The following is a 26,371-nucleotide window of genomic DNA, read 5'->3' on the forward strand; positions in this document are numbered from 1 at the left end:
GGTTCTGTAAGAAGCAGGGCAGGTGGGGTCGTGGACCCTTTGTCAAGAGGCTCTCCGCCTCTGGACATGGCTGAAACAGCAGGGCATATCACTGGTGGTTCAGCATCTGGCAGGCTCTCTGAATACCAGTGCGTATTACTTCAGACGACCGTGCCTGGTCGATCACGGATGGCGTCTCCTCCTGGAGGTGGCGCAGGGTCTCTTTCACCAGTGGGGAGAGCCTTAGTTAGATCTTTTTGCCCCTATAGGGAATGTGCAATGTCAGCGGTTTTGCACATTAGAGTTTCCAAGGCAACACTCGCTTGATGATGCTTTACGTCTCAAGGGGTGCTCAGGTCTCCTGTACGCCTTTCTGCCCATACCACTTCTGCCCAGAGTTCTCAAGAAGATCAAGTAATCCTTAAAGTTTCGTTTTGGGCACAAAGAGACTGGTATCTCGAGCTATTGAGCATGGGCATCGGTTCTCTGATCAGACTGCCTCTTGAGGAGGATTTTCTGTCGCAGCAACACGGGAAGGTTCTCCACTCAGACCTGTCCAGTCTCTGCCTTTTTGCGTGGAGATTCAGCGGATGCATTTGACAGCTTTTGACCTTCTGCCTGAAGACTGTAGCGGTATCTTGGAAGCCAGGCAGCCCTCTACCAAAACGGTGTACACCTGTCGATAGAACACATTTTTGGCATGGTGTACAGACTAGTTTGTTGACCCTGTCTCTGCCCCTCATTTTGAGGTCCTTCTGTTTGTTCTTTCTCTAGCCCAGCAGAGCTCTGCTCTGGGCATCCTCAAGGGTTATTGTCTGCCTTCTCGGCTTTCCAGAGATTATATTCCTGAAGGGTCTTACCCATATGTTTCCTCCTTCTCCGTTCATAATGCCTCAATGGGACTTGAACTTAGTTCTTACTTTCTTGATGTGTGCTCCCTTCGAGCCACTTCATGACTGTCCTCTTCGGCTTTCCACTCTAAAGAAAACCTTCCTGGTCGCCATCACTTCTTCTCTCTGAGCGAGTGAGCTGCAGGCCCTTTCTTCAAAGCCACCTTTCGTTTCCATCCTGACAAGGTCGTGCTTCGTACCAGGGCTTCATTTTTACCTAACATGGTCACACCCTTTCATGTAGGCCAATCCATCACCTTACACACTTATTAGACGCTCCCACATCCTTCTGAGGAAGAGGAGAGACTCCATGGACTGGATCCAAAAAAGAGCATTGGTGCTCTAATTTGATCATACTAAAGAGTTCTGGGAGGATGACCAACTCTTTGTGGCTTATGTGGGTGCGAAGAAAGGTCGAACAGTGCAGAAGAGAACCATCGCTAGATGGGTGTTATCTGCATTAAAATGCTTTTCATCATGATTTGGGGGCGGGACAACCTTAAGTCGCATAAAAAGAGGACCTCCATGGAATTCCTATGGAATTTTGTTCCACCATTAGTCCATTCCCTTGCATTCAGTGTTTTGAAGGGCTTATACCAAGGTACAATATTGATTGATTGTTTCTGAACTCCTTAAAGACGAACTTGGTTGCTGTCTTTTTTTCCCTATATAGGAATTCCGTGGAAGGCCTCTTTTCATGCGACTCAAGGTGGTTGCCCCACCCCCATGTCCTGATGAACACCCTCGGAGATGGTTTCAGACTACCACTAACATCTGGGTCAAAATGTCGACAATATACATTTCCTGCACCAAAGCAATAATCTCCCTTGGGCTTTTAAGAAACTTCTAGAACACCCCCTGGATGAGGATTCTTTCATTCTGTTTGGGCAGGCAGCTTACAGGCTGTTGTAGCACTGTGTTGCATGTTTTATTACATTTTATGTGTACAGTCACTTTATCCCTCACATGTTCACTCCACACAAGCACTTGTGTCACTCTGTTTCCACCTTTTGGCGCAACAGCTAATCCATTCTGTGCAGATGTTTTCATGCACTTGTAGTAAAATATACAAAAATATACGCATTGTTACAAATAACTGATTCCCCTTGGTTGTGTTGCCTTTCTTCTGGTACATTGCCGTTGTTCAGTTCTCTGTTTGACCTTGAATTCTTCTTTGTTATTTATGTAATTGACTACCAACAGGATTTCAGTTGTTTATAGTAACTTTTACCCAAATCCTGAGGTTCACTGGGTTACCCCATCAGAAAGTAATGATGCTGATACTAGTGGCAGCCTAGCTTGTCTTTAGGTAGCTTTGTAGTCACTAAAGAGTGTTGGTTTCATTTTTCTCCACTGTAGGACCTTTCGTAAGAAGTCGGGCAGTGTGAAGCGATCCACACTGACCATGCCCCCTGACACACACCAGTCATCCTCCTACTACCACGAGACCACGTATGTCAGCGGCGGCATCTCCAGCGCCGACTACAACTCCATCCTTGAGGATCCTCTGGAGAAGGAAACATACTGGGGTGAGTGTGTGACAGTTTGGCACACGTAGTTCATGCATGCCCACACCAGAGCTGTTCACAAACTAGACAAGGTAGAAAGACTAATGACTGAGACTATTTCTGTGCCATTATCATGGACCATTATTCTACAGAACAGTGGTTCTACATATCTAATTAATGCAGATAAATAGATATATAGCGAAGCCACTATGGACAGTAAATGCTTATTCTTAATATGACCAACACAGTCTCTTTTGCGAAACAATTTAATATCGAGTCCATAAAGAATTATAAAAAAGTGTTTTTGTTAAACGATAGATTTAAAAAATGCAAGCAAATTGTCCAAAGTTAAGAAACAAAACCACAAGAATAAGAAAGTAAGGGAGAATACTAAAATACTGTGTTTACAAATAACCCAAAACCACTTAAATAAAACAAGAACAATATATGTCCATCCAAATTTAATTCAGGATACCAATCAGGTTGTTCTACTTGTCAACCACATTTTGACCGTTTCGATCATACATACAGGTTAGGTGTGATTAGTAGACACCTTCTAGGATCCAGTTTAACTTAATGAACAGTCGGTGCCGGGCCTGATAGAGATTGTATGATTGAATCGTTTATCTTAAACGGGTCAGTGCTTAATTTGTACTTGTTGATTCCGGTGCTGAGCACTGGCACTTGTTTTTGAGGGCCGGCGCTTAGTCTTCTGCCTCAAGCATTTGCAGCGAGCAAAAGACACATATGGGAAAGACGGAGGAAGACAAAAAAGAAAAAGCGTCCCAATCGGAGGAAGAAGAAAGCTGCAAGAGTGAGCTTAAGGGGCAGGGAGTGGCTTTAAATGGATTAAAGAGGCCAGAGATGGCTTCAGGACTACAGTGCCTCAGTATTCCGTGTTCACACATTTAAATACAGCAGCCGCGTGCTTCAGAGGAGGGCTCTGGGCACCGGCACTTGTTATTTACAAATTAAGCACTGAAACGGGTGCATATATAGGTGGAATAAATAAATAAATGTTACTTACAGGTATGGATACGAGATCCATAAGGAGAAGGTACAATTCAGACCTTTCTGGTCGTGAATGACTTCACTGTGACGGTAAATCGGCACTGTGCTGCTCCGTCCATCTTCGTTCGTGATCACTCAACTGTGCCTAAATTTGGTAATCGGCACTGACAGTTAAGTGCTTGGGCATGGCCCCAGTCACTTATCCTGTTTGAGGCCCTATCAGCACCGAAGTCCTTTAGTACCATTCAGAGCGCAGTATCCATAGGTATAGTGCTGCAAGGTCCCACCCTGCGAACAAAAGCGCTGTCAACATGCAAGTAATTATTAAAAAATTCTAAAAAATGCAGGCTACTGCAAAGTATGCAAAGAGATTTAGTGTTGAAGATCAAATAAATGTATTTAAAAAAACATATATATATATATATATATATATATATATATATATATATATATGTTCGATGGCATGTGTAGCTGCAGATACACATGCTGTGCACATCCTGCCATCTAGTGTTGGGCTCGGAGTGTTACAAGTTGTTTTTCTTCGAAGAAGTCTTTTCGAGTCACGAGATCGAGGGACTCCTCCCCTTTCGGCTCCATTGCGCATGGGCGTCGACTCCATCTTAGATTGTTTTCTTTCCGCCATCGGGTTCGGACGTGTTCCTTTTCGCTCCGCGTTTCGGTTCGGAAAGATAGTTAGAATCTCGGAAAATTCGACGGTATTGTTTGCGTTCGGTATCGGGTTAGTTACAACAGATCGACACCAAATTTTGAAGAGCTCCGGTGGCCCGTCGGGGTTTTTTGATTCCCCAGCGGGGCCTGGTCGGCCCAACCACGTGCATCTTCAAGGCTAATGGAACGAACCCCATTCCGCTTCTGCCCCAAATGTCACAACAAGTATCCCTATACAGATCAGCATCTGGTCTGTAACTTGTGTTTGTCTCCAGAACACAAAGAAGATACTTGTGAAGCCTGTCAAGCGTTTCGGTCGAGGAAGACATTAAGAGACCGAAGAGCGAGAAGACTACAAATGGCATCGGCGCTGACAGGACAAAAACACTTGGAGGAGGAAGAAGAAACCTTCTCCATCGAGGATTCGGACTCGGACGACGTCGATCCCGAACAGATGCCGAAAACCGTGAGTAAGACGTCGACACACAAAACTCACGGGAAAACCACTAAAGCCCAGGGGACGCCACCGCCAGCAGGCCATGGCTTAACCCGGAAAATAGGTGACCGACCATCGGCACCGAAAAAGGGCACGCATGTGTCGAAGGCATCCGACTCCGGTCGAGATACCGGCACAGAGCAGACTCGACCCCGAGACAGCGGGTCAGAGCAGTTTCGGCACCGAGAGGGCGGCACCGAAACGAGTCGGCACCGAGAGACCGGAACGCCGAAAATTAAAAAAGTGACGTCGGAACCGAAAAAGACTGCCGAAAAAGTTTCCATAACAAAACATCCGGCCTCGGAACCAAAATCAAGTTCCTACACAGAGGAACAGGGACTGTCCTCACAAATGCAAGGACATAGGTTCGGACAAGAACTAGAGTCAATGGAGCCAGATTACACTCAGAGAAGGCTCCACATCCAAAAAGACACAGGGAAGATAAGTACTCTTCCCCCAATTCGGATGAAAAGAAAACTTGCCTTCCAAGAGAAAGACAAGCAGCCACAGGCAAAGGTGGCAAGACAAGTAACCCCGCCACAATCTCCACCACGCTCAACACAACCATCACCGGTAGCCACTCCACCACTGATGCAGTCCCCAACTCATACTGGAATGAGTCAGGACGATCCCGACGCATGGGATCTTTATGATGCACCAGTATCAGATAACAGCCCAGACTTATCCAGCGAGACCGTCACCACCTGAGGACAGTACAGACTACACACAGGTGGTGTCAAGAGCAGCGCCGTTTCATAATGTCACCCTGCATGCAGAGCCTATCGAGGATGACTTTTTATTTAACACACTGTCGTCCACACATAGCCAGTACCAGAGTCTCCCTATGCTATCTGGAATGCTTAAACACTCCAAACAGGTGTTTCAGGAGCCTGTGAAGGGCAGGGCCATAACTCCAAGGGTGGAGAAGAAATACAAGCCGCCACCAACAGACCTTGTATACATCACGCAGCAATTAACACCAGATTCTGTGGTAGTAGGGGCAGCTCGCAAGAGAGCGAACTCGCACACCTCAGGAGACGCACCACCTCCAGACAAGGAGAGTCGCAAATTCGACGCTGCAGGGAAAAGGGTTGCGGCCAACCAATGGCGCATTGCCAACTCACAGGCATTGCTTGCGAGATATGATAGGGCTCATTGGGATGAAATGCAACATTTCATTGAACCCTTGCCCAAAGAGTTCCAAAAGAGAGCACAACAAGTGGTGGAGGAAGGACAGAGTATCTCAAACAATCAGATACGCTCTGCAATGGATGCAGCGGACACAGCTGCTAGGACAGTAAATACAGCAGTGGCCATAAGGAGACACGCATGGCTGCGTACATCAGGATTCAAGCCAGAAATACAACAAGCTGTGCTGAATATGCCATTTAACGGACAGCAGTTGTTTGGGCCGGAGGTGGACACTGCTATTGAAAAACAAAAAAAAGACACAGATATGGCCAAGGCCATGGGCGCACTCTACTCCCCACAGAGCAGAGGCACTTTTCGGAAATCACAGTTTCGAGGGGGGGTTTTGGGGACAGAGCACAGAACCCTCATCCTCACAAACAAGGCCCACTTATCAGAGTCAATATCAGAGGGGAGGTTTTCGGGGACACTATAGAGGGGGACAGTTCCCAAAGAGTAGAGGGAAGTTCCAGAGTCCCAAAACTCCACCAAATAAACAGTGACTTCAACGTCACAAATCCCCAACACATAACACCAGTGGGGGGGGGACTAAGCAAGTTCTACAAACACTGGGAAGAAATAACAGACATGTGGGTCCTAGGCATTATCCAGCATGGTTATTGCATAGAATTTCTACAATTCCCTCCAAATGTCCCACCGAAAACACACAAAATGTCCAAACAAAACATGGAACTCTTAAAACTGGAGGTCCAAGCGTTGTTGCAAAGAGAGGCTATAGAGATAGTACCAATTCATCAAAGAGGAACAGGAGTTTACTCCCTGTACTTTCTCATACCCCAAAAAGACAAAACCCTAAGACCTATATTAGATCTCAGAACACTAAACACCTACATCAGATCAGATCACTTTCACATGGTGACACTACAAGACGTGAATCCCACTGCTCAAACAACAAGACTACATGACAACACTAGACCTAAAGGATGCATATTTCCATATACCTATACATCCTTCCCACAGAAAGTACTTAAGGTTTGTATTCCAAGGAGTACATTACCAGTTCAAAGTGTTGCCATTCGGGATAACAACAGCGCCAAGAGTTTTTACAAAATGCCTGGCAGTAGTCGCTGCTCATATCAGAAGGCAGCAAATACATGTGTTCCCATACCTAGACGATTGGCTAATCAAGACCAATACGCAAGAACGGTGTTCACAACACACAAGGTACGTCATAGAAACCCTTCACAAGCTAGGTTTCTCACTCAACTACAACAAGTCACACCTACAGCCATGTCAAATACAACAATACTTAGGAGCAACAATCAACACAACAAAAGGGATTGCCACTCCAAGTCCACAAAGGGTACAGGCATTTCACAACGTTATACAAGCCATGCACCCAAAACAAAAGGTACAGGTAAATTTAGTGATTAAACTACTAGGCATGATGTCATCATGCATAGCCATTGTCCCAAACGCAAGATTACACATGCGGACCTTACAACAGTGCCTAGCATCACAATGGTCACAAGCACAGGGTCAACTTCAAGATCTAGTGTTGATAGACCGCCAAACATACACATCGCTTCAATGGTGGAACAATATAAATTTAAACATTGGGCGGCATTTTCAAGACCCAGTGCCTTAGTACGTAATCACAACGGATGCTTCCAAAATAGGTTGGGGAGCACACCTCAACCAACACAGCATCCAAGGACAATGGGACAATCAGCAGAGACATCTTCACATAAATCACTTAGAACTACTAGCAATATTTCTAGCGCTGAAAGCATTTCAACCTATGATAACCCACAAACACATTCTTGTCAAAACAGACAACATGACAACAATGTATTATCTGAACAAACAAGGAGGGACACACTCGACACAGTTGTGTCTCTTGGCACAGAAACTATGGCATTGGGCGATTCACAACCACATTCGCCTAATAGCGCAGTTCATACCAGGAATTCAGAACCAGTTAGCAGGCAATCTCTCTCGGGATCACCAACAGATCCACAAATGGGAAATTCATCCACAAATACTAAACACTTACTTCCAAAGTTGGGGAACACCGCAAATAGACCTATTTGCAACAAAGGAAAACGCAAAATGCCAAAACTTCGCATCCAGGTACCCACAGGATCAGTCTCCGGGCAATGCGTTATGGATGACTTGGTCAGGGATATTTGCATACGCTTTTCTCCCTCTCCTTCCATATCTAGTCAACAAATTGAGTCAAAACAAACTCAAGCTCATACTAATAGCACCAACTTGGGCACGACAACCTTGGTACACAACACTACTAGAACTCTCAGTAGTGCCTCATATCAAGCTGCCAAACAGACCAGATCTGGTAACTCAACACAAACAACAGATCAGGCACCCAATTCCAGCATCACTGAATCTAGGAATTTGGCTCCTGAGAATTCGGACATCTAGACCTTACACAGGAATGTATGGAGGTCATAAAGCAAGCTAGAAAAGCAACCACAAGACATTGCTATGCAAATAAGTGGAAAAGATTTGTTTATTATTGTCATAATAATCAAATCCAACCATTACACGCAACTTCTAAAGACATCGTAAGCTAACTACTACACTTACAAAAGTCAAAGTTAGCTTTTTCATCCATTAAAATACATCTCACCGCAATTTCAGCGTATTTGCAAATTACGCACTCAACTTCATTATTCAGGATACCAGTCATAAAGGCATTTATGGAAGGCCTGAAAAGAATTATCCCACCAAGAACACCACCAGTTCCTTCGTGGAACCTCAACATAGTCTTAACACAACTCATGGGTCCACCTTTTGAACCCATGCACTCATGTGAGATACAATACTTAACATGGAAAGTAGCATTTCTAATTGCCATCACATCTCTGAGAAGAGTAAGTGAAATACAAGCATTTACCATACAAGAACCCTTTATTCAGATACACAAACATAAAGTAGTTCTGCGCACAAATCCTAAGTTCTTACCGAAAGTCATATCACCGTTCCACTTAAATCAATCAGTGGAACTACCAGTGTTCTTTCCACAACCAGATTCTGTAGCTGAGAGAGCATTACATACATTAGATATCAAAAGGGCCTTAATGTACTACATTGATAGAACAAAACAAATTCGCAAAACAAAACAGTTGTTCGTTGCTTTCCAAAAACCTCATATAGGGAATCCAATATCCAAACAAGGCATTGCCAGATGGATAGTTAAATGCATTCAAACCTGTTATATCAAAGCAAAAAGAGAACTGCCTATAACACCAAAGGCACACTCTACTAGAAAGAAAGGTGCTACCATGGCCTTTCTAGGAAACATACTTATGACTGAAATATGTAAGGCAGCCACATGGTCTACGCCTCATACGTTTACCAAACATTACTGCATGGATGTGTTAACAACACAGCAAGCCACAGTAGGACAAGCACTACTACGAACTTTATTTCAAACAACTTCAACTCCTACAGGCTGAGCCACCGCCTTTTGGGGAGATAACTGCTTACTAGTCTATGCACAGCATGTGTATCTGCAGCTGCACATGCCATCGAACGGAAAATGTCACTTACCCAGTGTACATCTGTTCGTGGCATGAGACGCTGCACATTCACATGCGCCCTCCCGCCTCCCGGGGAGCCTGTAGCCGTTTTTAAGTTGGTCTTGAACATTTGTAAATTTGTAAATATCTCACTTTAAACCACATTATGTACATACATATTTACTCCATTGCATGGGCACTATTACTATAATACACAACTCCTACCTCACCCTCTGCGGGGAAAACAATCTAAGATGGAGTCGACGCCCATGCGCAATGGAGCCGAAGGGGAGGAGTCACTCGATCTCGTGACTCGAAAAGACTTCTTCGAAGAAAAACAACTTGTAACACTCAGAGCCCAACACTAGATGGCGGGATGTGCACAGCATGTGAATCTGCAGCGTCTCATGCCACGAACAGATGTACACTGGGTAAGTTACATTTTCCATATTATCAATGCCCGATTATACCATACCTAGGGCAAACCTCTTTTTATACGTTTCCATTAGAAGAACACAGTTGAGAATTCAAATGATAACATCCCTAGATGACATCTCAAAAATAATATGTTAGTCACAGTGAACCCTCAAATGACCCCTCCCAATTAAAGCCACATACTGGCTCTCAAGCAGCCTTTAGATTTGCTGATTGACCGATTGCACGTGTATACATTTCTTTCAGGTAGTCCGGCATCCTGGTGAGAAGACTTGTTTCCTGTAATGTTGTGTGTGTCTCCCTCAGCTCCACAGCATAGAAGAGCCCCTCCCCTCCCCTTCTGCCTGAGACGCCTGAAGGTCTCCATTATCTGTTATGAAACAGTTGTGTTTTTAACAAAAAGTATAGGAACTGGTAACATGAAATTAAATCGATTTGGAATGTTGTTCCCAATAGATCACACACGCAGTTAACCCCTGAGGTCACCCAAAAACCACATAGAGGAAGCTTTATTTGCTTTTTATTGCTTCTCGTGTCACATGCTCTCTCTCCCTATTCGGGCTACTTCCAAGGTGACCATAAAAACATGTGCCGTGCATTGGAACTGAAAAGAACCTAATTCCAGTGTGTAATTCAGTTCCACACAATTATAAGAAGTTCATTGTCTCTGTACTGTGATTTACTGGGTCTGGGAAACATGAACTTGATTTTATCAGCTGAAATGTGTTGCCCTGTTCCCTTCCATGACTCCTACTTTAAACTTCAGACAAGCCACAGGAGTAGCAACACATGCCCCATTCTTCCCACTACAAGCCAGCATTCTTCACTTCTTCCTTCATAATCCTCACCCTATCCCTCCACCCACCGTACAACAACCCAGAACAGGTGGTAAAAGGGTGCATTGAATTCCATGGAACGGGGAATAACATGCAGAATACCACGTGGTAAATCTGGATCTGTAAGTAATTCCCAATTTCTTGTGGTGTATCTGTTAAGTGCATGGTACTGGAAAATACTGGTGTGGAGTTTGCATCTTGCCAGTAGTGTGCAACTCGAAATCCAGGCCATGGAGTGCTTAAAGTGCCCGGGGATAGATCAACAGAAATGAAAGGTACAGGTACCACATCCCACCACAACTACACGTACACAGCAAGGGCCCTTCTCCGCACTTCAGCAACAGATAGAGAATGCAAAATTCTGTCAGAATGTAATAAAGAAAGCCTATCATATATTGTTTTATCATTTGTACTGCACTTTCCAGATCCTCGAGAGGCCCAGAGCGCATATTGGGCAGTAACTTTGCTTTGTTTTATTTTATTTTAATGCTTTGAACCCAGTCGTAACATCGGGCAATTTTTCAGCACAAACCTAAAGTGAAAATTTTATATTCGGTCATCACATTTTAACTATGATTCTAATTAAACCCAGAACTCTACAAAACCTGACCGCTTTCCTGATCCCAGATGAGTGTTGCCTTAAACAAAGTGTAATTTGGAGGTTGTTGGTCCAGTTGTTTTGTGAAGTTCTTATGGCTTTTCCCTTCTCGGAGACATCTTTGGAGTTGTTTGGATGCACCATTGGCCTCGTAACTGCCTCAGTCCCTCAGACTGCATAACCTGTGGGTAGCTCCCATCATCTTGTTGTCCCTTCTTAGCCTCATATTCTATGTGGTTCAAAACTGTTTATTCACACCACAGTCCATAGCTGGCAGTTATTCGCATGTGCGACCACATCTATCCTCACATTCCTCTCCTACACCCATGTGTAAGTGCAGCTACATCCTTGTTTATGACACACTTTCTGAAGTTTCACCCTTATCGACACACCAAAAAATCAGACATAGGCCAGGCTGCACTCCGGTCTCTGCCCATCAGTTAGTATCTAATGCTTTAGGAATCTATCTTTCACTCATTTTCTCTTCAAATTCACACAGAGGAAAGTAAAAACTTTATCAAGTGTATAACTCTGGCTCTGAAGCATGACGTCATAAAACTCCCCATATAGGCCAGATGACAAACTCCGTGTTCCATCAATGGCACTACACGAAGTAGTGTGCTGCCCCTCCGTACATGCGCTTTGGCATCTCATTAGGAGTATGAAGTACTCTATAGATATAACTACAATACAATAAAACATACTCAAACCCTGCAGGACCGTGAGGCCATATTCATGGCAATACGGAGTTTGGCTTATCTCTATTGACATAACCTATTCCTGCCTTCTGTAAACATACCGGCTTTAGTTAGACCCTGAATCAAAGTGGTGTTTCAAAAATCTGATCCATTGGCAAATGGATGCTTATACACAGATTGGAAATGTGTATCAATTACAGCGTTCTGTGACGTTTTCTTAACGGATTTCACCAAATATCACATGAGGCAGTCTATCAGGATAAAATACTGAGAGATGAATACAAAACATGCAGCGATCTATATGTTAAACACCAATTTTACATGTTAGGCTTGATTCTGACGTGGGAGCTCAGGAGAAGTTCATTATGTGAGCCATCCAATGCCCTTCAGCAGGTGCGTTCAGTATATATTTGGCAGTGTGACTTGCCATGAATGTTTGGACATGTTATAGTTCCTCCAAGGGACAGCTTAAGCTGCACTGATTTCCAGTTAATAGAAGGATCCATTGTAATGTGCTCTAGTTTGCCAACGGAGCCTATTACGAAACAAACCTCATGCTGCGTATGCGTTTGAATGAATGAATCAATTAAACTAGAAAGCAAAGTTGACTCTTTCTGTACCCCGGCCAGGCTAATTACTGTAATTCATATTGAGAATTATGAATAATCATTATCAAGATAATGGGCATTCTTCTCAAAGGAATTTTAAATAAATTTGTAACAGATGTTGCATTTTATAATGCACATTGACCTTGCAGGATTTAAAAACGGCTTTGATATTTTTGTGGATTTCATAGAACAGAATTGAAAGCATGGTTAATGTTATAACATATGCTATTAAAAGGCACAATGTATATTTCTGTTGTGTAACTTCATTGAAGGACATTTCCCATCAGTGACACAAACTGAATCGAAATCCTAGTCATGTTGAAGATCCCGGTAAAGGTCGTGGAGCTGCAACCGATGATCGTCGTCCCATTCGGAGTTGTCTTCGAGTAAGTTGTATAAGAAAGAGAAATCTAAGAAGTCGAAGCGATCTTTGACTTCTCCGCGGAGCCCTAATTAGGGTCGGCTCCGTGCTTCCTTGATTTTCCCCGGAGCGGCCCCACTCAACTTCAAGAGTTCTAGCAGGCCATGCACCTACTTTTTGGGCATCTCGACCCCTTTGGAGCGCCTCTGGAGCGCCTCTGGGCCCCATGGTCTCAGGGGAAACCCCTACTGGATTCTGGCTGTCTGCTATGCCCTCAGCCCCAGTTAGGCCCTTTGGATCCGGTGGGGGAGACTGATTGGCACTGCTGGTGAGGCCGAGACCACCACCAGCACCACAGATGCCCAGCAATGATGCAATCCCAATCATCCATGACTGACACGGAGCAGGAATGGTGCCGCACAATGCATGTTCTAGTGCCATACGGTGCCATGCCTACCAGGTTGGAGCAAGGGCCTATAGTCTTTGACAGGCCTGTTACGGGGGACGAATAGGAGGGGTATTGCAATCCTAATGAATATCGCCACTCACTGGAAGATACAGAGGACACCCGCTATGAGGATCTGGCTGATGCCAGTGGGTTAGACACCTCACCTGACAATGGCTTTGTCTCCCCTCCTACTGTGGCTACGGAGGAGGGGGCCTTTTTCACTATGGTGGTGCATAGGGCGGCTTCCCTCAGTGACAGTCAAGACTAATGTCTTGACAGCGGTGTTTCAGCCAGGAACTGCCCCTTCTGAACCCTTGACCCCTTTAATGAAGCCCTCACCAACGGTCTCCTCTAGGTCTGGTCCAAGCCCTGCATAGGGGCTCCTGGGCACAGTGCTATTGCCTGCTGCCACCACCCTGCTCCAAGGGACCCTAGTTTCCTCACCCAGTGCCCTACAGGGGATAGCTTGGTGGTCCAGCCCTCAACTTCCAGAATTAATCCTGGTGTGTTCCCTACATCTTTTTCAGCGGGATAGGGAATTCAAGATGCTGGATACCTTTGGAAACAGAATGTTCTCTTCTGCCAGGCTAGCACTGCTGTCGGTAAACACTGTGTGCCTTGTGGGCCATTACTCCCACACGATCTGGAACTCGGCTGCACAAGTGCTACCCATGGTCTCAGAGGAGGCTTGAGCAATACTCTATTATTCTATTGCAGATGAGAGGGATGCAGCAAAGTTCACTATTCATTGTGGTCTGGGCAGAGCGATTTCTTCATTGGTGGCCCTTTGGAGCCATGCCTTCCGGAGGACTACTGGCTCTTCTAGGAATTTCCAAGCATCTCTTGTGGAATCCCTTTCGATGCCCCCCCCCACCATCTCTTCCGAAAGAAGGCTGAGCCTGCGCTAGAACGCTTTAAGGACTTCAGGGCTACTGCTGGTGCCTTGGGTCTCTCTGTGACCCCTCGCCACCCCGACTACCTTTCGTGGCCACAGAAGGCGTTTCCAACTGCGTCAATACTCTCCTAGCCACCATGGCCAGCAAGCTTCCACATCTTTTCGTGACTGAGGACGTGGTTCCCACAGACCAGGTGGTATAGGTAGCTAGAGGTCGGGCAAGTCCACCACTCCCCTGGCAGCCACAGCTTGCAAGTCCCTTTAGTTTGCCCTAAATCGATCATGGGCATCAATGGAGGACAGGATATGCCATTTCATGCTTCACTGGAGGTCAATAACAGATCGTTCTGTACTACAAATTGTGCAAAGGTGCTACTCCATCCCCTTTGTGGCTGCTCTTGCACCTATGCAACTCACTTACAACCAACTGATGGAGGGACATCTTTCTTTATTCTTCCTGGAAATGTCAGGTCTCTTGGCCAAGGGAGCTATAGAGAGGGTGCTGGCATTCAAGTAGATTGTGGTAGCTGTAGGAAAGTCACTCTTTTTGGCACGGTTACCCCCTATTTTTGCCTGTTGTCAGTGTGCTTAGACTGTTTTCACTGCAGTCCTGCTAACCAGGACCCCAGTGATTGTGTTCTCCCTCCTCTAAGTTTGATTGCCATGGTACCCTTTGCACCCCGCAACTAGTATATGGTACTTATGTACCCATGGCATTGGTACACCAGGGGTCCCCCATGGGCTGCAGCATGTATTATGCCACTCATGGGAGCCCATGCAAACTGTGTCTGCAAGCCTGCCATTGCATACACCCTTTCACTACAGCTCACTACACCAGTTCACTGTAAGTCACCCCTTTTGGTAGGCCCTTTCAGCCCAAAGGGCAGGGTGTAGGTTATTTAGTGTGAGGGCCCCCCTGCAAGAGCAGAGGTGCCCCTACAAACTCCAATTCCAATGCACTGGACGTCTTAAGTGCAGGGAAGTCATTTTACCCCTGTACTGGCTATAGGCTCAGTTACGCAATTGTAACTATGAACCTGGGCATATTTGATATCAAACATGTAGGAATAATACCCCAATACTAATGCCAGTATTAGTGCCATGATTCCATGCACTCTGGGGCTCCTTTGAGGACCCTCAGTATTGCTCCTACCTGTCTTCTAGGGTTTGCAAGCAGCCCATGCTGCTTCAGTCCCTCAGACAGGTTTCTACCCTCCTGCTGCTTAACCAGCTCAAGCAAGGGAAGGAAGAACAAAGAATTTCTTGTGGGAGAGGGGATGCAACATCGTTTCCCTTTGAAATAGGTGTTATTGGGCTGGGGAGAGTTAGCCTTCCCGCACCACCAGACTGTTTTCACTGGCACATTTGGTTTCCTCCTTGTGTAATCCAGTTTGCATCAGTCCAGGGGACCCCCACCCCCCCGCTCTGCTCTGGCATGAAACTTCACAAAGGAAAGGGGGGTGACCACTCCCCTGTCCATCACCATCCCAGGGGTGGTGCCCAGAGCTCCTCCAGGTGGCCACTTGATTCTGCCATCTTGGAAGTAAGATGTACAGAGGCCCCTGGGAGCAGGATAGGTAACTGATGTCTGTGACCCCTCTGATAGGTGGTCACACTGCAGAGTGACCCGGCCACCTGTTAGGGCCCCCCACTTCAGTGGGTCACCAGATCCGGCATGCAAGGCCACCAGGACTCCTCTGCATCGATCTCTTCTGCTCCTGGCCACTGGAACCACTGCTGGACTTCTCAGGAACCAAACAAGCCTGCAACCTTCAAGACGATCTCACCTTGCAACATTATTTCTCTGACTCCTTCCAGCAATTGCAACATTTCCATGGCAGTGCATCCTCTGGGGTTGGCAAGACTGCAGCTGCAGCAAAAAAGCAAGAAGGAATCTCCCTTGGAGTGAAGGAGTCACTCCCCTGCCTCCACAGGCACCTAAATAAACAACGTCCGGCTGCTGGGATCTGCTCTCTGCTAGAACTACATGGATCTCCCATCACAGGTTGTGGTTCTGATTGGTCCTCTTGGTCCTCTCTGCCTTCTGTCGAACTTTGGAGATGGTGAGCCTTTGCCTCTCCCTGCAGGACAGAATCCCTAGCCGAGTGGGACTCCTCCAAGTGTGCTGACTGGGCCTCACTGTAACGTACTGTGTCTGCTGCCAGTGGGTTGCCTGTGGGGGTTACGATTGCTTCCGCTGGCTCTCCTGACTGCTGAGGTCAGCCTGAACTCCTTGTCATGGGTCCAGTCCCTTGGACCTTGCTGGTCCTCTTCAGCTCTGCGAATCCCCTTCTGCTTGGATGTGCACTTGCCAATGCTTGTTGGTGGTCCTGCTGACCACTAACCTGTTTGCAAATCGGCGACTAACATGGGACAGCTTCTGCATGACTTCAGGGACTCGTCTGCAGCTCCTGGGCTCACAGCTGACCTTCATCTACCACCGTCGACCCGGATCTTCTCCCACTGAAGGGTGGGCAGTGGCTCCTGCCTCACCTGGACACTATTGTGTGGACTGGACTCTGTTCCCTTCTTTTGCAGGTCTTCTTCATCCAAAATCCACTGTTGGATTCCATTCCACTGAAGTGGTCCTTTTCTTGAAAACTTTGTTTTCCAAGTCCCCTTGTTAGTCTATGGGAAGACGAGGTAGCTTACCTCTGCTCTTCTTGGGGTCATCTAAGTACTCACGTCTTGGGGTTCCAAGTTTTCTCAGCTTCCTACTAATTATTTCATATCCTTGGGTGGGGGACCTAACTTCGTATTTCACTATTTTAACATATGGTTTGCCCCCACCCCATAGGCCCTAGCTATTTTCTGCTACTTCTTGTCAATGCTTGTTGTTTTTTCTATGCTTATTCCTAGTACTTACAATGTATATATATAGGGTATGCTTACCTCCAGTTGGAGATCTGCCTGTAGTAATCTAGTTCAGTGTTACTGTAATAAAGTGCCTTTTATTTTTGCTACGCTGTGTGGTTCCTTTCATGTGAGATGAGTTACTGTGTGACTATTGTGGTATGAAAAGTGCTTTACACTCCTCCTGGATAAGTCTGGGCTGCTCACCACAGCTACCACTAGAGAGCCATGGCTTCCTAGACACTGGTCACTAACTAATAAGGGTTGTCTGGATCGGGTTTAAGGTGTAAACACCATAGGTGTCCATCTTACACCAGGCCAGCCTTCCTAAAGTTGTTATTCCTGTTACTTTCTGGTGCCCAAGAATGACCGAGACCTTCGTCCTGTATTAAACCTGCACCTTCGCAATGTCTTCCTCAAACAGGAGAAATTCAAAATGCTCATGCCTGCTCAATATCTTTCTGCCCCGAATCCGGGAAAATGGATCATGACATTGGACTTGCAAGACTCATATTTTCATATTCCCATCCTGCCCGCCCACAGACGATACTGTTCACGGTTGGCATTGAGCACTTTCAGTTGCCATACTCCCCTTCAGCCTTACCAGCCCCCCTCAGGTGGTTGCCGCAGCACCTGGTGAGGTCTGGGGTTCCAATCTTCCCCTACCTCACTGATTGGCTGTTGGGGGCGGACTTGCCCCATGCAGCTATGTCCGACCTCCAGACTACCGCAAATCTCCTGCACTCGCTGGGGTTCACTATCAGTGTGACAAAGCCATACCTGACTCCCTCTTAGAGGCTCCCTTTTAACATAGCCGTTCTGGACACAGTGCACTTTCGGTCTTATCTCCCCAAACGCATAGGCTATGATACTGATGTTTCAGCTCCTATCATGGGTTTCAGTGAGAGAGACTCTGAGCCTGCTGGGCCTTATAGCCTCCTGCATCCTGCTGGTAACACATGCTTGTTGGTATATGTGCGCCCTGCAGTGGGACTTGAAGTTTCAGTGGGTGCAGCATCAGGGAAATCTTTCCGACGTGGTCCAGATCTCAGAGGGAACAGCAAAAGACCTGCAGTGGTGGCTGACAAAATGCAATTGGGTCAGATGTGTCACTCCTAGGCTTGTGTGGCCATCTGGGGGAGGTTGATATAAACTGGTTGGAGCTTTGGGCAATTCGCTTGGCTTTGAAGGCCTTTCTACCCTCCAACAAGGGGAGGCTAGTGCAGGTGGTCAGCGACAATAGCACTGCCATGTCGTACTGCAACAAGTAGGGTGAGATGGGATTGTGGACCCTTTGTCAAGAGGCTCTGCGTTTCTGGACATGGGTGGAACACCACAGCATTTCCTTGTGGTTCAACACATGGCAGGGTCTCTGAATGACAGGACGGGTGAGCTACACGTCAGTGTTTGGCCGATCACGAATGCTGTCTCTGTCCAGAGGTAGTGCAAGGATCTTTCCAAGAATGGGAAGAGCCGTGGATATGACTAATTGCCACCACCAAGAAGTGCAAGTCAGCAGATCTATGTGCTGGAGTTTTCAAGGCCTCTCCCACTCAGAGACACATTTTTCTTGAATGGAGCTCCAGCCTCCTGTATGTCTTTCCACCAATTCCACTCCTGCCCAGAGTTCTCAAGGAGATCAGGGTGACCAGCCCAAGTTATTCTTGTGGCTCCAGATTGGGCACAGAGAGTCTGGTATCCCGAGCTATTGAGCATGAGCATCGGTCCTCCAGGTAAGCTGTCTCTTCAGGAAGATCTGTTACAGTAGCAAGGGAGGCTTCTACACCTGAATCAGCACACTTTCCACTTTTATGCCTGGAGATTGAGTGGCAACATTTGACAGCCTTCAACCTTCCTCCCGAAGTCTGTGATGTTATTCTGGTTGCCAAGCGTCCCTCCACAAAAACTGTAAATACCTGCTGCTTGTAAACATTTGGCATGGTGTGTATCATAAAACATTAATCCTCTATATGCTCCTCTTTCACAGATCCTGTTATTTGTTCTTTCTTTGGCCCAGCAAGGCTCTGCTCTGGGAACAGTTAAGGGCTATCGTTCAGCCATTTCTGCATTTTTGTGGTTGCCAGACCAGTCTTCCTTATTTAAGTCAGCTGTTGTGATGAGAATTCTCAAGTTTGCAACAAGTTTCTCCCAAGCCATTCATCATGCCCCGGTGGGACTTGAACCTGGTCCTCACTTTCCTGATGGGCATGCCTTGTGAGCAGTTACACAACTGCCATCTTCAGTTAGCCACCAGAAAGGCGGTATTGATGGTTAATATTACATCGGCCAGGAGGGTCAATGAGTTGTAGTCTTTCACCGGTGCACCTGCCGTATACTTCTTTTTTTCCCTGAAAAAGTGGTTTTCTGGCCACGTACCTCCATCCTTCCGAAGATGGTCACTCCTCTTCACTTAGGCCAGACGATCACCATGCCTACCCTTTTTTCGCCTTTCATCATCCTTCTAAGGAAAATGAGGGACTCTAAACATCTGGATCCAAAAAGAGCATTGTTGTTCTATCTTGACCGCACAAAAGACTTCTGGGTGAATAACCAACTCTTCGTAGGATATGTCTGGGCCAAAAAAGGGAAGGCTGTACAGAAACAAACCATCTCCTAATGGATAGTGCTCTGCAAAAAGATCTGCTACATCCTGTCCAAAAAGCCATCACCTGGGGTCTTGCACGCTCATTCTACCAGACCCAAAACTGTGACCACTGTGTTAGCTTCTGGAGAACTAGTCCTGGATATCTGTCAAGCTGAACGTTTGCTTCATTGCACGTGCTCTCTAAGCACTACTGCTTGGGCAGCCGGGTCCATTGGGATGGGCATTTTGTCTGTTTCGGTACTGCACAACTTCCTGGTCTAAGTTGGGTTCACAGACTTGCTTTTGGGGAGGCCTTGCCTGGGGATCTATTCTAAGGTAAGGAATGTGCAGCTAGAAGTCTCTGATAGATAAGCAAGTTACTTAGCTTTGGTAACGCCTTATCTGGTAGAGACTCTAGTCGCAGATTCCTTACCGATCAAAGTTTTGAAAAGCTAGTTTGGGAACTCCGGCCTGAATTGGGTGACCAAATCCGGCAGGGTAGCGGTCCAGGGCGGCCAGAGAGGACACTTTGGACAGTTACCTAACCACCACAGCATTTTTTAGAGCAAGTTATACACTTTACAGGATGTCCAATATAGACTATAGTGGAGTGGTCCTGATGCTGAGAGAGAAGCAGGCTCAAAGATGCTCAAGGATGCTCCTAATGTGTGGTCCACAGGGATCAACTCTGGCTGAGTCCTTGGTCCACAGGTGAGTAGGGGCGACTCTGGCCACGGATTTGAGGGTCCCACAAAGTCCTCTTTGAAGTGGTCCAAAGTCTGCCAATGCAGACCTTGCATTTGTGCAACACAGCACTCCCCATGAAAATCTTTGGTGGAGGCTGGGGTCCCTCTCGGGTGATGAATCCAGTCGCAGCCAACACTCACGGGTCCAACGGACACAGGTACACCTTTTGGCTATCATCCAAATTGCACTTGGGGGTGATTAGTGTCCGGTAGTGGCAAGACTTCTGCGATGGGTACCAGAGGGGCCACTTGGGCTCCTTCAGATTTAATGTCCCCAGTTCTGTTCTGAGGGGGGGTTAGCCAACTGATCCTTGGAGTCTATGCTTCAGACTGGGTCGTGGTATCAGCGTTTTCCTGAGTTAGGGTTAGTGGTGTTTGGCCCCTTTTCTGCGTGCCTAAGTGCAGCAGGTGCAGCCGCTCTGCCGTCGCACCCTCTGTTTTTGCCTTTTCAATGGGTGCAGAGTGGTCTCCTTTTCGTCCTCTTTCCAGGTCCAGTGAGTACTAAGGTCTAGGTTGCCAGGTGTGCCCATTATATTCCAGCAAAGTGCCCCGAGGGGACAACGCTGTCACTAGCCAAGGGACTGGTTGTTTCCCTCCTCTCTGGTGAAACAGTTCTGGTGATGTGTGGCATCTGAATACCCCGGAGCGCACATTCCTGCCACAAGCAACATGGCAGAACCCTTCCTTGGCTATAAGGACCTTGGTAGCCCACCACCAGAGGTGTGGATACCATTGGGCTACATGCCCCTAGAAAACCAGTTAGTGAACTGGTTTTACCTCCTCTGTCCCTGGTTCTACTCTGTCTGTAGGAAACAAAAGGCATCCTGCCCAAAAGTGTTGTCACAGCATCCCTTCAATGGTGGCTTCACTTCTGAAGCTCACTTTTTGGGTTAATACCCCAGGTAGTCATCCTGTCGGAGGAGGTCACAACTTCCAGAGCAGTAGCAGCCTTTTTTCTTGGCCTCGGAGTTGTTTACACGTCTCCCTGGGGGGGGCAGAAAGCTGTGTGTCAGTGCCTTTTTGAGGCCGCTGGACTAGCTGGGGCACAGAGTAGCAGCTTGGTGAAAGTTGCTTACCTTTTTATAAGTGACATTAATTTTGACCTGACCATCAAGTCGCATTTAATGAATGCCATGATTAATTTGATACCTTACGTGACTCACTTTGGTTGTCCTAGTCAAAAGTTAGCAGGGTTGGGGTGCTACCCTGTAACTTTGTATAGCCAATGTGGCTACCAACATTACCCACAGCAACATGAGAATTTGGAAGTGTTGCTGCTAAGCTATATAGTAAAACATGTCTGTCTTAGCAAACTACAACACCCTGCCATAAGACTCTGGGATAGGGTCAATTTGCCATGGGTTTAAATGGCAAAGTCGAACTGATGGTCAACCACTATCCTTCCAGCCTGTAGTGGCAGGCTGGGGGTTGTTTTGTGTCTTGTCACACGGAGAGTGGTACAAATAGTGCTGCAGCCCTGAGTGGACACGTTGCTTTACATACTCTGTACCATATACTAGGGCCTTATAAGTAAGTTATGCCTTGCCATTGGGTGCATCCAATTCGACACATACTTTGCATGGGGTCATAGCAGTGGCACGGAGGTCTGGTTAGCAGGCTTCTGTGCGCTCTGAGTCAAAAAAGCAGCAGCTAATAGTCAACATGGGGCCAAAAAGTGGGGAGAAACCTGCAAAAAGCCAGTTTCCTTACAGATTCCACTTACAAAGGACCCTGGCAACTCACAGCAGTGGTCCGTCTTCATCGTGGCTCTGCACTCTTGGTGTGAAAAACCACAAAAATTAACTGACGCCACCACGCAAAGGTGATGCCTATATAAGTATTGTGTAATTCACTTCTGCCATGGACAATGACGCTGATGAGCAGAGCGACTCTACCCATTGGCGTGCAGAGACACTTCTTGAATTTTTTTGGATCCAGTCTGACCCTTGAGGATAATTCTAAGGTAAGCAATCTGCGACTGGACAGAGTCTCTACCAGATAAGGCTTTACTAAAGGTATTTAATATGTTCTTTAGTTATCAAATCGCTTATTTGCGATTTTAAAGACTTATCAGTAGTCTAGAAGCAATTTCAAAGTTCGCTAAAGCATATTTGTTGGTACATACACTTTTATGCAGACAACCTACATTTCTCAGCAGACGTGCAATAATTGGAATTGGAGAGTATTGGCACTTCTCACAAGCATTTAGGCACTCTGGTATAGGGTACTTTTACTTCCATTCTTCCATTTCAAGCACTGGCTCTGCCCCATTGCCTGGAGTTTTAGCAGCGACCCACCCCTGATCTACGTACTACCTTGTACCAGCAGAAGCAATGCAGGTTCCTATCATTCCCAGCTCTCCCCTGATCTCTTTCCCCTGCAGCCACTGGTTACGTACACTATGCCCCCGGTTCTTCCCACTGAACCAGCTTTTTTATTATTATTTATTTCACTTTTATATAGCGCAAACGTGTCCTATTGGCATTGGAGTGCTATACATGAGCACCGGTTGCATTACACAAGGTTAGATTGACATTACACAAGGTGAGGTTCCCCAGTTCTAAAGTCGGCACCTCTGGTGTAATGTTGCATCCCCTCTCATACTACTTCTGTCATCCCACCCCACGCCAAGTCCTTCGCTGCTCCCATTAGACTCTTCCTCATGCTTGTAGTACCTGCTGGGATCCCAAGCTGGACAGACACTGCCCTTGAGTCTCCAAGTCCCTTCTTTTTAAAAGGGGAACACTTCTATTGCATCCTCAAATGTTGGGGTAGGTCCTGCTACAATAAAAAAGGTATCTGTGCATGTATTATGTAATTACTAGAAAAACGTCTTCCACTATTGGGTTTGAGCACGGAAATGTCTTTCTGCTGTAAAGGTTTCACTGCTAGTTCTTCAGTGAGCAGAAATATTACTCTGTGCCTGCTTGTGTTAAAAGGTGGAACTACACTAGTAAAAGGTCTGGCCACGCCTCCTGCTGCGATGATGTTCTCTTGTCTGTCTTGATTGGTGGAACTGCAGCTGTAAAGGGCTCACCAGGCATCCTGCAGGAACAGCTATTATTGTTTTCCGCCAGCTGGTGCTGAGAAGTGGGAGCCACAACGCGATACAATTACACAACCTTCTTGAGGTGGATAAAATACGCAGATTTTGTCTTCCACTGGGGAAAGTGGAACTGCGGCTGTAGGAGGTCTCCCTGTTCTACCTGAACTGGTATAGATGACATATTACACTTTTGTGCCAGGAAGCTAAAACCTAAAACGTTGCTGGTGGGTTGTTGACTTGCAATGAAACAATCTTGCTTTGAATAATTGTACTCTGTAAAATGTCAAGAAAAATATGTATAATAACCACACAACATCCCTGTGACGCTAATTAGGGCAACTCTGATATGTTCCCCATGCTTATTCTAGTATCGTATGCAGAACTGGCTGTGGTAGTTTTTGATTTTGGCTATTTTTTTGGCTTTGTCTCTTACCAGAAAAAGACCTGGCACGGCAGCGGAGAGTCACAGGGGATTCTTATAGTGTTGGCACCACGAACGGACTTGCTGACACCAAAGTCACTTATGACACCTACGGGTCATCTTCCGGTTACTCCTCGGAGGAGGACTATACAGGTAAGAGAGCCTTGGTGGGGTGGGGTAGGGGTGCAGTGGATGCTGGCGGAACCTCTCGTTCAGTGCCCTTTCTTTGCAGGACACACCTCACAGACCAGACTAGGAGGGGGTGGGGATGGGGGGCAGTATTTGTGGCAGAGGATGCTGACGGAACCTCTCGTCCTGTGCCCTCTCTTGCAGGACATGCCCTCTCACAGACCAGACTAGGAGGGGGTGGGGATGGGGGGGGCAGTATTTGTGGCAGAGGATGCTGACGAAACCTCTTGTCCTGTGCCCTTTCTTTGCAGGACACACCTCACAGACCAGACTAGGAGGGGGTGGGGATGGGGGGCAGTATTTGTGGCAGAGGATGCTGACGGAACCTTTCGTCCTGTGCCCTCTCTTGCAGGGCACACCTCACGGACCAGACTAGGAGGGGTGGGGATGGGGGGCAGTATTTGTGGCAGAGGATGCTGACGGAACCTCTCGTCCTGTGCCCTCTCTTGCAGGACATGCCCTCTCACAGACCAGACTAGGAGGGGGTGGGGATGGGGGTGCAGTATTTGTGGCAGAGGATGCTGACGGAACCTCTCGTCCTGTGCCCTTTCTTTGCAGGACACACCTCACAGACCAGACTAGGAGTGGGTGGGGATGGGGGGGCAGTATTTGTAGCAGTGGATGCTGGCGGAACCTCTCGTCCTGTGCCCTCTCTTGCAGGACATGCCCTCTCACAGACCAGACTAGGAGGGGGTGGGGATGGGGGGCAGTATTTGTGGCAGAGGATGCTGACGGAACCTCTCGTCCTGTACCCTCTCTTGCAGGTCACACCTCACAGACCAGACTAGGAGGGCGTGGGGATGGGGGGGGGCAGTATTTGTAGCAGTGGATGCTGGCGGAACCTCTCGTTCTGTGCCCTCTCCTGCAGGACACACCTCACAGACCAGTCTAGTGGGGGGTGGGGGACGCAGTATTTGTGGCAGAGGATGCTGACGGAACCTCTCGTCCTGTGCCCTCTCTTGTAGGACATGCCCTCTCACAGACCAGCAGTTCCGGGTCTGGATTCACCGGAGCTGTCTCAAAAGCTGGTTCGCTGCTCTGGCAAGTGGTGACCTCCCCAGGTGAGAAGCAAGGCAGCCTGGCTCCATGCCTGAGGGAGGCGATGTATCCTGTCTCAGGCGGCGGCCCAGGCAGTCTTTTTATCTGCGCCACTGCGAACATGCCCAGCATTGTAAACCAGGCTTCATCGTGTGTGTGTATATATTTACTCAGTTTGAATTCACACTCCTCCTTTCTGACAAAATAAGTTTGTTAGCTGTATGGTTGTAGACAGGGGGTTACACTCAATGAGCTAAAAGGGCTCCAGCCCCCCTCCTGTTCTCCCCCACCCCCGTCAGCTGCAGGAAGAGCGGCTGGCTAGGCTGCAGCAGAGGGACAAAAGGTCACTCTCATCCTTCTTGAAGTCGTAGAGCCATTTATAGTTGTACTGGCCTCCGTTTAGTTTATTTTCTGGTTTCGCTTTAATATAAGTAAACAGTCACTGGGCGTCATAAGGTGTCCTGGGGGTAGGTTTAAATAGCAGTGACCCCAAATGTCAAATAACCAGCAGGTGTAGCCATCCAGGACCTGACCCAGGACTATGACCACTGTGTTAGCTTCTGGAGAACTAGTCCTGGATATATATCAAGCTGAACGTTTGCTTCATTGCACGTGCTCACTGAGCACTACTGCCTGGGCAGTCGGGTCCATTGGGATGGGCATTTTGTCTGTTTCGGTCCTGCAGGACTTCCTGGTCTCAGTTGGCTTCACAGACTTCACTGACCCGTGTAGCCTGCATTGCATGCTCCTATTAAAACAAAAGCAGAAAACGAAACCTACAATCGGTATGAAATTATGGCAAAGCGAGTGATGATAATATTCCGAAAAGAAGTTTGCTTTCCAAATATAAAGAAAAGGGCTTGTCACATTAGAATAGACATTCAAACAGTGGTCTGCATTCTTTTAGTAATGCAAGAACAATCATAATTATTTCATGGCACTGTTTTGACTTGAACTGTACAAAATATATTTTACATTCTGGCATTAGATCGTACTTAGTACACATAGTATGATGTTACATGTGGGTTAGGAGTGGCTACAGTTGCATTTTATTAAAAGCAAGTACTGTTTGCATATGGTTGGCCCTTTATCTTGAGTGGAATTTGAACGCGAGGGCCACACAAGAATCCAGTTGTAGACTGGTTTGAGAAAAAATGTACCTTTACTGTGGTTTTGCTCTCCCTGTACGACATTTTATGCTCAAACTAGTGTCGTGGACACAAATTAAGTACAAATGTGCACTCATGAAATGGCAAGAAATTTGCTAAATTTGCTTAAACATAAAATTTGTGAAGTTCACAAGAGTTCATCTATGTAACTAAAGTTTTGCAAAGGCCTAACGTGTATATGGGCCTCTATTGTTACTTTTCT

At 46.8% G+C, this 26,371-nt stretch overlaps 1 protein-coding gene across 4 annotated transcripts in view; it reads left to right on the forward strand.

The window, feature by feature from the left end:
• Nucleotides 1-26,371, forward strand: part of SUN2 (Sad1 and UNC84 domain containing 2) — a 177,495-nt gene that overhangs the window by 48,413 nt on the left and 102,711 nt on the right. For 3 of the 4 annotated variants that reach the window (XM_069231309.1, XM_069231308.1, XM_069231310.1), the window contains exons 3-5: nucleotides 2,229-2,398; nucleotides 23,789-23,926; nucleotides 24,928-25,023. In XM_069231309.1, the coding sequence (XP_069087410.1) occupies nucleotides 2,229-2,398; nucleotides 23,789-23,926; nucleotides 24,928-25,023 (404 nt within the window). The remainder of the gene's footprint in view (nucleotides 1-2,228; nucleotides 2,399-23,788; nucleotides 23,927-24,927; nucleotides 25,024-26,371) is intronic. The other variant, XM_069231311.1, reaches the window with a different exon arrangement.

The sequence above is a fragment of the Pleurodeles waltl genome, chromosome 4_2, assembly GCF_031143425.1.
Source record: "Pleurodeles waltl isolate 20211129_DDA chromosome 4_2, aPleWal1.hap1.20221129, whole genome shotgun sequence".
NCBI classification, from domain to species: domain Eukaryota; kingdom Metazoa; phylum Chordata; class Amphibia; order Caudata; family Salamandridae; genus Pleurodeles; species Pleurodeles waltl.